At 49.3% G+C, this 14,775-nt stretch overlaps 1 protein-coding gene across 1 annotated transcript in view; it reads left to right on the forward strand.

Annotated features, from left to right (window-relative positions):
• Nucleotides 1-14,775, forward strand: part of NGLY1 (N-glycanase 1) — a 421,608-nt gene that overhangs the window by 43,943 nt on the left and 362,890 nt on the right. The window contains exon 2 of the mRNA XM_086942132.1: nucleotides 3,391-3,505. Coding sequence (XP_086798258.1) covers nucleotides 3,391-3,505 — 115 coding nt within the window. The remainder of the gene's footprint in view (nucleotides 1-3,390; nucleotides 3,506-14,775) is intronic.

The raw sequence follows: 14,775 nt of genomic DNA on the forward strand, positions 1-14,775 counted from the left end.
TTTGGCGACAAGGCAGACCATGCGCTTGAGCGCTTTAAGGACTCCAGGGCTACGGCCAAGTCCTTGGGCCTCTCGGCCCTGTGCTAGCAAACGGGTGCCTTTCGCTCCTTTCGTGGCCAAGGAAGGGGCGCCCCCACACGTGCTGCCAGCCAGGCGGCGGCGGCCGTGGAAATAGCCATGGAGGCAGTCAGGAACAACGACGAGGCCAGTCCACACCTTCCCCCGCAGCATCCGCCTCAAAACCCTCCTAGTCAGTGCTTTCAGGCCCATGTGACGCCAGTGGGGGGGTGGTTTCGCCATCACCACTCCCACTGGCGCACTGTCACATCGGACAGGTGGGTGCTGCAAATCGTCCGAAGGGGCTACTCCCTCCCCTTCGAGACGACCCCTCAAGCCATGCCACCGCAATACCACCACGTATCAAGGGATCATTTGCGGCTTCTGCAGGAGAAAGTTTCGGCCCTCTTGGCCAAGGGGGCAATCGAGCGCGTTCCTGGGCCAGAAGTAGGATGTGGTTCCTACTTCCACTACTTTCTGGTACCCAAGAAGGGCAAAGGGGGCCTACGCCCTATCTTGGACCTACGGAACGTCAACGGCTTCCTCCGGAAGGAGAAGTTCATAATGCTGACTCTGACTCAGGTCTTAGCTCCCCTGGACCCAGGAGACTGGATGGTAACGTTGGACTTGCAGGACACTTATTTCCACATCCCCGTCCTGCCGGCCCACCGGCGCTACCTGCGGTTTACGGTATGCCACAAGCACTTTCAGTTTACCGTGCTCCCCTTCGGCCTTACCAGCGCCCCACGGGTGTTCACGAAAGTGATGGCGGTGGTCGCAGCTCATCTGCGCAGGTTAGGGGTTTCAGTCTTCCCCTACCTCGACGACTGGTTGTTGAAGGCGGGCTCGCCCCAGACAGACGTCAGCCACCTCCAGACGACGGCAGACCTCCTGCACCAGCTGGGGTTCTCGATTAATGTGCCAAAGTCACACCTGTGCCCCTCTCAGAAGCTCCTTTTCATCGGAACGGTTCTCGAATCGGTGCAGTTTTGGGTTTACCCACCCGAACAGCGGGTTCGGGATATGCAGGCTATGATTCCGATCATTTTAGCTTTTATCCAGAGTCTCGGTCATGTTGACGCTGCGGCTTCTGGGGCTGATGGCTTCCTGCATCCTTCTGGTGCATCACGCCGGTTGGCGGATGCGGGCTCTGCAGTGTGACTTGAAGTTTCAGTGGGCCCAGCATCAGGGCAACCTGTCCGACCATGTCCTGATCTCGGAGGTCACTGCGAGACAGCTGCAGTGGTGGCTCACGGACCGCGATTGGGTCAGCGGCAGATCCCTCTCCCTTCCCCAACCGGAGCACGTAGTTGTGACGGACATGTCCCTCCAGGGCTGGGGAGGCCACATGGGAGAGGCGGACATCAGAGGCCTCTGGTATCCGGCGGAGTCCCGGCTCCATATCAACCTTTTGGTCCTGTGGGCGATTCGTCTAGCACTGAAGGCATTCCTCCCCTCTGTCCGGGGGAGTGTAGTGCAGGTGTTGACGGACAACACCACCGCCATGTGGTACTGCAACAAACAGGGCGGGGTGGGGTCTTGGACCCTCTGCCAGGAGGCTCTGCGCCTTTGGCAGTGGCTGGAACATCAGGGTGTGACCCTGGTGGTTCAACACCTGGCAGGTTCTCTGAACGCCAGGGCGGACGAACTCAGCCGCCGGTGCATGATGGATCACGAATGGCGTCTGAACTCTGACGTGGTGCAAGGTCTCTTTCTGCAGTGGGGAGAGCCTTAGTTAGATCTATTCGCCATAGAAGAGAACGCGCAATGTCATCCGTTCGAGCGAGTGCCGCCTTGGAAATTCCAACGCGGCACTCGCTCGGAGACGCTTTTCGATGCGAGTGGAGTTGTGGTCTGTTGTATGCCTTTCCGCCTATACCACTTCTGCCCAGAATGCTGAAGATCAAGCGCGACCGGGCAAAAGTCATCCTTGTGGCTCCGGACTGGGCACGAAGGTACTGGTATCCCGAGCTACTCAGTATGTCAGTCGATCCCCCGGTTAGTCTGCCTCTTCAGGAGGACCTTCTGTCGCAGCAGCAGGGGATGGTCCTCCACCCAAACCTGTCCAGTCTCCACCTCCGTGCTTGGAGATTGAGCGGCGTCAGTTGAGGCCATTTGACTTGCCTCCTGAAGACTGTAACATCATTCCTGGCAGCCAGGCGTCCCTCCACAAAGTCGGTATACGCCTGCAGGTGGAACAGATTTGTGGCATGGTGCACAGCAAAGGCTGTGGATCCTCTCTGCCCCTCTCTCTGAGGTTCTTCTCTTCCTTCTTTCTCTTGCCCAGCAGGGCTCTGCTCTGGGCAATATCTAGGGCTAACTTTCTGCCCTTTCAGCCTTCCTGAGGCTGCCTGATCAACCATCTTTGTTCAAGTCCCCTATTGTAAATAGATTCCTGAAAGGCATCACACACACGTTTCCACCTGTTCCCTTCGTGATGCCTCAGTGAGACTTGAACCTGGTTCTTACTTTTTTGATGTGCGCTCCCTTTGAGCCACTTCACAGCTGTCCTATCCGCCTTCTTACTCTGAAGACTGCTTTCCTAGTTGCCATCACCTCTGCCAGGAGAGTGAGTGAGCTCCAGGCTCTATCCTCTAAACCTCCTTTCCTTTCTGTCCATCCGGACAAAGTTGTGTTGCGGACAAAACCCTCTTTCCTGCCCAAGGTAGAGAAGCGTGGCTCACTGGTTAGAGCATGGCTCTGCGTTTCTGGCGCGGAAAAGCTGTGTCTAAGAACTGACGTCAGCACGCGGAGGCGGCGTCTAAGTACTCCGACGTCATCACGGCGCCGACGACGGACTTGGAGCCGCAGACGACGCCTACCGACGCGCAAGGGTACTGCTACGCAAAAATTTCCGGATCCAGTCTGACGTCTGGGGATATTCTAAGGTAAGGAATCTATCACTAACTGATGTCTCTTACAGATATATTGTTACACAAGTAGTAACTTGTGCTTTTAGTCTTAAGGACATGCCTATCTGACTGTTGCTTATGTGTTGATGTCACAAGCTACTGATGGAGCAGATTTTAATTTTGAGTTGTTATAGTGGCAGTGGAACACCCATTTTAGCCTGAAACGGCTGTCACCATTATATAGTTCCTGTTAAAATCCCATTCTTGCTAGAGAGAGAGCTAGTACGAGGATGTATTGCATATTAAACACATTTCATCAGGGAGATCTCACCAGGACTCTGCGAAGAAGTAGTTTACTGATTTAACCAGTCTTTGAGAAATAAGATTGTGAAAATGGTGCATATTAAGTCTTGTATAGTATTTTTGTTACATATAATGTACTGTATCCATTTACTAAACCTCTTACTCTTTCATATATTAGAAGTCCAAATGAAGACAAATACCGCTCCATTCGCATCGGGAATCCGGCTTTTTCCACTAGGCTGCTGCCCATCCGTGGAGCTGTGGAATGCTTGTTCGAAATGGGATTTGAAGAGGTTAGTATTTTACTTGTTTAATCATGGCTATTAACAGTGCCACCGCTTGCTTTATTTTAATGCTAACTGTTTGCAGAGGGTTGTTGAATCATGGCTGCAACACAATTTAACACTGAAAATCAGGTGGCTGCTTGTAATGCCTGTAAGGAAACAGGCTTTTTCGCAGTTTTACCCCCACTTTCCATTTTGACTACTGGGTACTGCTGTAATGGCACCCAAAAGAGTAGTGGGCGCAGACGCACTAAATCTTTTATGGGGCACCTACCTAGGTCTAACCGTAGTGGGATTAACGGGGTGGATACTGGGAGGGCCACCAGGTCTCTCTTAAACTTATTTTCAGACGTGGCTAGTTCTGTTATGTTCTCAAACCCCCACAACTCTGATCCGTATAAGGCTGTCGGCAATACTTTACCGTCATAAATTGCAAGAGTCGGTGCCACAGGTTTGCTAGATGACTCCCGCAGTTCCCTTAGAACCACCCCTGAAACTCTTTTGTGGTTTGATAACATTTTGGCCAAGTGGTCTTTCCATTTCTCCGGCTGTTTACCCTTACCCCCAAATAGTCAAAGGAATCGACCAACTCCAAGGGGACACCGTTAAGGGAAACATTGTTCCTGAATCTCTTAGAAGGTGAAATGGCCATAAGCTTTGTTTTAGAGGTGTTGATAGTGAGGCCTTAATCAGTGCAAAATACACTAAAGCGGTCCAAGAGTTTTTGAAGACCTGTGGGGGTTTTAGAGATCAAGATGGTGTCATCCGCGAAGATTAGAGTGGGTGTTTTTTTCCCCGCCAGGGATGGCGCATCTGCCGCTTCCTCCCTCAGATGATCCACCACTCAATTCACAAAGAGGGAGAAAAGGGTCGGTGCCATAACACATCCGTGGCGGACTCCACTCCTCACGGGCACCCTTTCTGTCAGTTGTCCCTGGGTGCCCCATCTGATCCTCGCATAATTCCCCTCGTGTAGCTTCACAATAAGACACAAAAGTGACCCTGGGAAGCCCATCTTCCCCAAAATATCCCACAGCCTTGCACGAGGGACCAGGTCGAACGCTGTCTTGAGATCTATGAATGCCAGATAGAGGCTACCCTTGTTGATGGTCACGGCCTTCCAATAGATCGAAAAAAAACGGAAGACCTGGTCCATCGTGCCCACCTTCTGGCGAAAACCTGCTTGAAAGTGGGAGAGAACATGCTCCTCTTCCATCCAAACACCCACCCTAGAAATGATGACCCTGCCAAACACCTTCTGGATCAAGTCAATCAGACTGATCGGTGTGTAATTGGCAGGGTCATCTCTTGCGCCCTTTTTAGGTCGAGCTCGACCTGCATTCAATGCGAAGCATTGATTGCTGTCTGCTCGACAACTATTGTCACCCGTTTCTGGGAATGTAGACATGAGTCAGACGCGCGCTTTTCCATTCTCAGATTTGACCGCGGGAGCGCGCTTCTGAGACGCGCTTGCGCAGACGCACACACAGCCCCTGCTTTCGCTGGGCTCGCATGCACTAACGGGGCACACACACACACACAGCCAGCCCCCACCCCCCCTGCACACACACACGCGCACACATACACATGATGCCACGCGCACACACACGCCCGCACACCCACACACACGCCACCACCCCCTACCCCCCCCCTGCACACACACACACCCCCGCCCCATGCACCGGGAGATCTGCCATACCCCCGAATCGGTACTTACTGGTTAGGCGCCGGAGCGGTCAGCGGAATCTCCGCCTCTTCCTCCTCGTACTCCGGCCGTCTAGAGAGTCAGGCTCCTCTGCAGCTCCGGAGGCTCCGGGTGGAGGAGGCAGTGGTGGGAAGGCGGGCCCAGCTTCAGGGGAAGGACCGATGCGCCACGACTGCTCCTGGGCCATCCACTCCGTGGGCGCGGGCTTCGCGGAAGACTGAAGTCCCGCCCCACTACTGGCTTGGCGCTTCCGAACTTCCGGTTTCGGGATGCGGGCCTGTGCTGCAGTGACTTATATGCACCAGAATGTCCACATACTGTTGTTTACCTCTCAAGGTGTTACAAGATGGTAACAGATTTACTTTTGATCAGGTAAGCATTGTGCTTTAAATTCAGCCTGTTTTCACTTTGTAGAACCGTTACTTGCCGTGTTTTCGTCTTCCGACGCACACATGTCAACCTGGTGAGCCCATCTGTGAGCAGTTGCGTGCACGTTTATAAAAAGAGGCAGCTGCTGTGCTCAGACTGTAGACTGCCACCAGTAGAAAATCTGCCTGTTATAATGTTTGCTGTTATGCGCACGCTCACGGCTTGTATTCTTTTGCACTTTTGTTCGACTCGTGCTGCACGTTTTACAGAGCTGAACTCTGTTTTACCAAACTAAAACGCTGCCATGGAGCTGAAAGATCACCTCTCAGGCGAGGAGACGAAAACACCGAAGAGCTTTTCGGCCCTGTGCTGCACCGCCGAGCGCCGGGCACGAGAAAGGTACTCTGCTGTGCTGGGAGGCCACGTGGATTCTGTAACGTGTAGTGCCGGGATCACGGCCTTGTGCGTTGTTGAAGCATAACTGAAGCAGTTGTGAGGTGAAAAATAGGAATTCCGGGCCAAGGGACTTTTTAAAATGTCAGTGTTATAGTTTCTGGTGTCGGGGTGAAGCATGCAGTTGTTTTTGTGAAGCCAATAACATTTGTCTTTCTGTTTTATTTTTAAATTGTGGTGAGTAAGAATGATGATTGATATTGGACATGTGCGGGCAAATCCTAACACAGATCTTGCTTTCTGACGTGTTTTTTGTGCAAAGTTTGCTTGAAGAATTATACTTACGTGGGTGTTGGGTATTCCGAACTGTCCATTAACATGTATAGCATGGGGCAGGTAGAACGGGCGGGCTGGTGGGGGTACAAGATTTTTGCGATGCAGGGAGGTGTGCGCTCTTCCATATTTGGCAACCTTACCTACAACTTAAAGAAAAGAACTTTTTGCACAGCACTTACAAAGTGTGGCCTATAATATATTTCCAAAAATATTTTCTCCTCCAGTGCCATAACAGATGGTGTCTATATGTGCATATTGGGTCCAGCATGGATGCCCAAACCAAATCAGTTAATTCGCAAAACGAGCAGTGTGAGTGCCGTTTGCATTTTTAACAGATTTAAGACCCTGGTGTCAAATGTGAGCTCAGATGCTTGTCAAGCAGTGTGGCTGGTGCACATCTTGCTGCATTCCTTTTTCACAAAGGAACCCAGCAAGATTTGGCCTGCCACACAACCACCACCTGTGCGCCTGCCTAGTGTAGGCTGGCTCCGAGAAATCACGTACTTGAGAGGGTAGAGAAACATCCACTGCTTGTATTGCAAGCCCCATGCACTTCGCTGCTCTGGTATGCCACGAGCAGTGGAGCACATTTCTACCCTGACTTTAGATTCAAAAATGTAATTCAGTAAATTTGCAAATAATTGCTCTTCGATGGTCCTACTGATCATCTTTGAGGGGCACTACTGAACGCCACAGCATCACTCTGTGCCACCACAATATCAATCTGTGCAACCATTCAACAACAACTGGTTCAAATATGTTCTCTCAATGTTTCAAGCTTTATTACAAATGTCACAAAAAGATGTTAATATTTCACTTCTGTTATTCGATTTTCGTCACAATAAAATACACTGAACATAATCTTCACAAAACTTATTTACAAAAGTTTAAGCTATTGCCATTATAAATTACAATAACTTTTATTAAAGTATTAATTATTTAAAAAAATTAAAAGCCATTGTTATTTGTAATATCAATACATCTTAGTCACATAAATACAACACCTATTGCATTACAAATGCTATAGGTGTCACATTTGCGAAAGTTATAACCATTGGCATTGTAAATAACAAAGCTATTAATTTCGCTATTTTCAAAACCAACACATAAATAACAAATTTGTCATTTACAATATCAATAGCTCAAACTTTCCTAATGCGAGACCTATTGCATTGCAAATGCTTGTTGTACACTGTTACCACCTCTGCTCCCTTCCATGAGTCTGGCACGGGATAACCCTTAGAGATCAGATTCATTATTAGGGCGATTAATCTGCCCCAGGCTTCAGGGTCATTCAAAAGAAGGTCCCCTGGTATCCCGTCCGGGTCAGCTGCCTTCCTAGGGGTCAGGTGTCTAATGGCAACTATTACTTCAGAGGGCAGAAATGGTTCTTCGAGTTCCGCTAGGGTTTGGGTCCTAGAATCTGAGTCTGCGAGAGGTGAGTCTAATACTTCTCTCCCATCATACAGCACTGAGAAGTGGGAATGCCATTGCTGTTCCGTTATGTGGTTAGCAATTGGTGGTACACTTTGCTGCCTAGCCTTATTAATCAAATCCCTGAACAGCATAGCGTTCTTCATGTTGGCAGCGGATTTAAGATCCTGCCAATGTTGTTCCTCCCACTCAAGTTTGCCAGCACTATCGCCCTTGCATAGTCCTTCCTAGCCGCTGTAACTAGTGAGGGATTCTTTTTAAGCAAGGCGACTGTTAACTCCTTCCGTTTTCCTTACACTGGTCTGAATACCATGGTTACTGGAAGTGGCCGGTTTATTGTTCCCTCTGCCCATTTTGCCCTGGACTACAAAGTATTGTCCTACCTCATCTATCGTATTCTTGTAAGCCCAGGAAAATGGCGGCCCCTGGTCACTGTCATTACTCATTTCGAATTCCTCCAACTCTGCTGTCAGTTCAGCTACATGTGCCCTAATCCTTTCAAGATTTTTCCTGTAGTTGAACCTTATCCCATTTCAGCCTGCGGTTACCATTGCAAGGGACAACCTCACTGGTTATCTTCAAGGGGGCTTTATTGCCACTTCCCTTTAATTTACCCCACCTTATCTTCATGCATAAGGGGTTATGGTCGCTGTCCAGCGAAGGTACGACCTCCATATCTATTAGGTCGCACCACAGTGTGACATCCAATAGGATGTAGTCAATTCTGGGCGGGCCATTAAGCCTATTAAAGGTCATTGCTCCGTCACGGTCAGAAATTGACCTACCATTTTAATGCTCTCAAATTAAATTCCATGGTCAGGGCATTGATCTGTATTGATTTTGCTGACCATTTTCTAATTGGAGCAAGTGAGAGGGCTGGGATGGACCATCTGGAGGAGTCCTCCTCTATACCCAGGGGGTCATCCCTAGATAGGGGTTTGAATGTACAATTGAAATCCCCTCCCACTAAGATTGAGGTTGTCAGACATTTGGCTAATACCTGTTCTAGGATCGCAAATGTATCTGAGGTTGTGTCCCCCGGAGACCCTCTAGAATAAATATTAAGAAAGTCTATCCTGCACCCGTTGTTATGTCCTGGGAAGGAGATATGTAAGATGTCCCTGGACACTGATTCGTGAATGGTAATATCCCAGTTCAATCCAGTTTTTACCCAAATGTGAAGTCCTCCCGCTGGTCTACCCTTGCCATAGCTTAATGCAGGCATCAAAGAAGGTTGCATAACCGGATTTGTGCACTGGGAGCAGGCTCCAGGTTTCTTGGAACATGCATACGTCTAACTTCTCGATGAATGCATTCCATTCTGGTAAAAACATCTTTTTTTGCAACCCAGCCACGTTCCAAGATAGCAAATAAATAACCCTGTGGCCTATAGCAGATAAGTCAAAGATGACTCCATTATTCCCACCCTGCTCGCAGGGATCAGGCTCGCTAATATCTTCTAAGGGACTAACTAATTCCAATGGTAAATTGGTGTCACCGATACCCCTTGGGATCTTTGTTTGTAGGGTAGCAACAGCCCCGCAGCTATCATCGAAATGGGGAGCTATAGGGTCCACTTTCCCAGTCGCAGAGTTGGTGGCAGTTGTAGGGATCGTGATCCCCCTATTTGAGAGACTTGGTGATAGTGCATGTCAATTCACCATATCCAGGCAGCTAAACCTATTCATGATCGGGAAGCCCCCCCAGTTATCCCTAAGAACTGGCTCTATTGGGTGGGTGCTCCCCCCAAGGCCCCTGGTTCCAACCCCAATCTCGATGCCCTACTCTATGCCAGTTGCTGTTAGCTCTAGGATCCCGCATGGGTCCGCTCATAGGGGGGTAGAAAAAGGACAGTCGTCTAGTGGCTATACCTTCAAACCTTTCTTGTGTCTCCCATGCACAAACTTGAGCAGCAGTGTGTGGGTCCTCAAAATTAATTATCACACAATCTCCCCGGACAGATTTCCTCTGATGCCCCAGCCATACCACCCTCGTCACTGTCAAGATCTTACTTCTGCGATATGGGGGTAAAGGCCGGTTTTGGTTAAGCCAGTGTCGGACTTTATTATGTAGCGACCAGTTGGTTTCCTCATGGGGTGCCTCCATTTCTGGGACCCCCGTCATGACCACCACGTATGGTGTGGCCTCCGGGGGGAGGTTCACCACTCTTCCTCTGTCCGCTACTCCACCATTTTTGTTTCCCTTTTGATGCGTGTTGTGTTCCCTGGGTGGAGTGGACCCTTTACCAGGAAGATCGAGGCCTGTGTTGGATATACCTTCCTTTTCCACTCTCTTTTCAACAACTGGGGCTGGATTAGGCTTGGAGTTAACCGCTACTAGGTGGGGTTTTGTAGGAGCTTGTGCATTAGCTTTTTTACTGCTTAGTGTGTTGCTCCCAACTTTCTGGGCCCCCGATATTTTTTGGTAGATAGACTTGGTACAGAGATCAGCTAGTTGCTTTTCCATGTGGGATAATCTATTCTCAATAGGTGAGAGATAGCATTTAAGGAGCTCTTCTAATTTCAACAATATTTGGGTGTCAGCCGCTTCCCTACTAACAATTCTCCCACCCGGGCTGGTTGGACCTTCTAAATTCCCTGCACTCCCAGACTTTGTTATAACCTCACTGCCCTGAGGGTCCTGGTTTATGTTTGGTTTTAGGGTGACAACCCTGGTAGTCTTTTTCTGATGACGTCCCCTTCCCCTCACTATTTTAATTCCTGTGTTTTAGGGATGGCGCCCTCCCTCCTCCCTTCAGTGTATTAACACTTGTGTTTTCCTGAGTCAAGTCAAGTCAAGTCAAGGGATTTGTATAGCGCACTACATACCCATAGGGTTTCAAGGCGCTTAGGAAGGGGAGGAGGATTACTTGTCAAATATCCATGTTTTAAGTTGCTTTCTGAATGCTAGGTGGTTCTGGGTAAGGCGGAGGTGAGCGGGGAGTGAGTTCCATGTTTTAGCAGCCAGGTATGAAAAGGATCTGCCACCCATGGTGGTCTTGTTGATGCGAGGTACAGTGGCGAGGGCTTGGCTGGACGAACGTAGTTGGCGGGGGGGGGTGTAGAAGGACAGTCGTGAGTTGAGGCAATCTGGCCCGATGTCGTAGAGTGATTTGTGTGCGTGGGTAAGCAGACGGAAAGTGATTCTCTTGTCAACGGGTAGCCAGTGGAGGTCTTTAAGGTGGCCAGAGATGTGTTCGTTGCGTGGGATGTCTAATATGAGCCTGGCTGAGGCGTTTTGGATTCGTTGGAGTTTCTTCTGGAGTTTTGCGGTGGTGCCTGCGTAGAGGGTGTTTCCGTAGTCCAGTCGGCTCGTGACCAGAGCGTGGGTGACTGTTTTCCTTGTTTCGGAGGGGATCCAGCGAAATGTTTTTCTGAGCATGCGAAGAATGTTGAAGCAGGAAGAGGATACGGCGTTGACTTGTCTGTTCATTGAGAGTGAAGAGTCCAGGATGACACCTAGGTTCCGTGCATGGTCTGTCGGGATGGGTGCTTTTCCGAGGGCTTCTGGCCACCAGGAGTCGTCCCATGCAGAGGGGGATGTACCTAGGATGAGGACTTCTGTTTTGTCCGAGTTCAGTTTCAGACGGCTTTGTTTCATCCATTCGGCAACTTCTTTCATTCCTTCGTGTAGGTTGGTTTTGGCGGTGCTGGGGTCATTGGTGAGGGAAAGGATCAGTTGAGTGTCGTCCGCGTAAGAGATGATGTTGAGGTTGTGTTGGCGTGCGATGGCCGCGAGGGGGCTCATGTATACGTTGACTCATGTATACGTTGACTGATGACTAATTCCGGGGTATTTTCCAAATCTGTGCTTAATAGCGAGGCACGTGATAGATGAGACGCTGAGAGATCTACCGTATTAGGTAAACTACATCTATCAACATGTACCTCTGCCTGGAAGTCTATAAGTCCCCCAGCCTTAGGATGTTCAGGGGTTTTGGCCGCTACAAATGGACCCATAGAAGATCTTTTCTTTGACAAGGCGAGGTCTTGGGACACCCTACGCTCTATTAATGTGATCCCTTGGTCTATAAAGGTATTAACCCTTATGATAAAGTTGTCCAGGGTGCCTGTAGATGGGGATCCTCCAGCAGCAGTTTTGCTTCTACTCCCTCGGGTAGACATTATCAGAGGTACAGATCACCAGTCTGAGCAGTATATAGCTGTATAGAAATATATATATATATATGGTTACAATCAGGGCACAAGTCCTAAATAAAGAAGTGGGGGGACGCTCAAAGACAGGAAGTGACGTCACAACAGGAAATGACGTCACGAAAGTTTAAAATATAGACTTCTATCAATGGAAAATAAAACACTCATAGGGAATGCTGCAATTCCCCTTTTAAGGTAAACCATTTTGTTCCAAGAAAGACGAGAAAACAGAACTGCACTTCACTGGCAAACTCTTTAAAGGAAATAAGAAACTGAGTGAACGTATGCACGAAGTACGTCAAGGTTGGGAGATCGACCTGGCGGCCGGTCCGGTAAGTAACGCAATCATTGTCCAGTCCTGCTTTTGGTCAGGGGGGACGGCGTCCACCCAGTAAAATAAGTTAAAAGAAGTGGGGGGACGCCGTCCACCCACGTGGTACCCCGACTCGAGCCCTGGTTACAATGTGTGCTTACTGCAACTCACCAACCCAGGCTAGAAGTGAACGTTAGAGGACTGGCCCAGCCCGGCCTCCACCGGTCTCTAACGGGCTTAGATGGGCCCGCCCTTGGCCCGGGCTTTGCCCGGGCGAGACTCGCGGGGCGAGAGGCGTTCCACTCTTTTAACGCGCCTCCGGGCACTCTGCTGGCATCACCACCGCCGGGGCACCTGGGAGATGGAGTTCCCTGCCCTCACGGCGGCGATGTTGGCGGTGCGGCTGTGCTGGTGAATGTCGAGCTGTTCCCCTCACGGCGGAGTTATGTATGCCCCAGGTAAGACTGCTAAGCCGTTCCCCTCACGGCGCTGTTGCCACTGGATTCAAGCAAGCCGGGCTGAAGACGGCTGGAATGCCAGAAACCGGCCCTCAGAAGCTTGTTTCCGGTCCAGGGAAGACCTGTCTTGGCAGTTCGGGCTGGACTGTTCCCATGAGGCACAAGGTCAGACTGATTTGCATATAGCCATGTCTGAACTGGGGTGGCAGAGTGGGCTAAAGAACGGTGATGGATTAAACCCAGATCTTTTGACTGGGTGTGAGGGTTTGATTGATTCAGATGCTCCGTCCATCACCACCCCCTTTTGTACCGTTGTCTCTGTGCAAAGCGCTCCCCTCGAGAAGAAATTGTCTCCAGAACCCAGCCAAAGCCAAGAGACTCCAAGGATCAGTGAGTTGGCCTCTTGTCCACAACTGGAACCCAACATCTGAGAAGCCTGCCTTCGCTAATCACTGCCGTGCAGCACCAGGGACCAGGACCCTATCCACAAAGCTGCATCCAATGCTCCGGTTGCGCTTGGTGTATATGGAGGTCCCCCTTGGGACTACTGGGGTGTCCTGGGTCTTTGCCTGAGCTATCCACACAGGAAGGATTGGCTTTTGACCGCGATACTGGGCGACTGGTAGTCCAGTGGTGACTGGACTTCTGCCAGCACCAATAGGTCTTCGAAGGATGTCGCCCCTTTGACCAAGACTTCCTCACCACCTTTGTGGAACAAGGAGTAGTCCCAGTAAAAACTCCTGTCTACTGCATCACCTCCACAGCATCCTTTGAGCATCTTCAGGATTCTCAATCACTTGTATTGGGACCACTTCTATAGTAAAGCCCTGCAAAGGATAAAAGTGCCTGAAACGGATGGAAGACTGCTTCACCTGCTGAGGTAACTGTTTGTGAGGACCATGCTGGTCCCCCTGACCGACTCACCACCAGAGGTGGTCGCTTAAAGTGATTTCAAGTGACTGCATTACACCTAGCCCAAGCGTTTTAATAAAAACGTTTCTAAGTGTCAAATTTGTTGAATTTGCCAGTGCTTGTTTTTGGTTGACTAACAATACCTCAATTTACTATATCTTGTAAATGTTATATGTCTGTAACCATCCGGTGTATCTTTTTCATTGTGGTGTACTTAAAAAATACTTAAAATTACAGCGTATTTTTAATAAATTGGTGATGCTTTTCTTTGGTGTCTTATGGATTTCTTCAATTGATTTGGTGCTGTTTAACTGCTTTACACTTGTTCTTATATGTAAACCTTGCTGCTCAGAGCCACAACTACCCAGAGTTGAGCTGAAAGTTTGACAAACTGAACCTTAGGGTCCGTAAGTGTATTACACGGTGAGGTGACAGAGCCACACCATACAGCGCCGGGACGCTCCTTCGCTGGAGCAGCCGTGCGCAATACAAATAGCACTAACATAACATAACATAACACCATACAATACACCACATTTCCTCACAAAGCCTTTTGCTTTCTTGGGTCTAGCCAATGAGGACGTTAAGTCTGTGAGACCTAGCACAGACTCTATGAATAATGCCTGGCTGACCCACCACTGTAACATTTAATGCATTCCTAACCCATGTCCTTACCCCTCTCCTCATCACCTTGGGCCTTTCTCAGCCAGCTATTTATAATCCTGTATATAAAATATTTGGAACATAATGTCCTGTTGCTGTATCATCCGCATTCTCCTCTATTATTGATCTATGTAACACGTCTGCCGCTTATGACCTAATGTGCCACTTTGTCCCTTTCTACAGTGTTTCTGGTCCCAGTGATTAGTTTAAAAGAAATATGAAAGATGGCTCTTGTGTGCAAAGTCCAAAAAAGGCACAAAAACATGCTGGGGAAATAGTCTCAATAGCTAGTGCATGGATTGTCAATAGAACGTATTCTGCGCCCTTTACTCAAAATATATGCTATCTTCATAGTATGGGAATTGGAATTTTTCAGAAAAGTCCTAGACCCAGCACGGAGAATCTTGTATCTCTGTGTGTCCTGTGCTTTCAGAATACATGTGCATGATGTAAACAGTCTGAAGTGAGAAGCACTCCTTGATCTGAATTCAGCAGCGTGTCATCAAAAAGGATAAACCCTCTGCGACTATACCAGCAATTTA

The sequence above is a fragment of the Lissotriton vulgaris genome, chromosome 10 (genome assembly GCF_964263255.1).
Source record: "Lissotriton vulgaris chromosome 10, aLisVul1.2, whole genome shotgun sequence".
NCBI lineage: Eukaryota > Metazoa > Chordata > Amphibia > Caudata > Salamandridae > Lissotriton > Lissotriton vulgaris.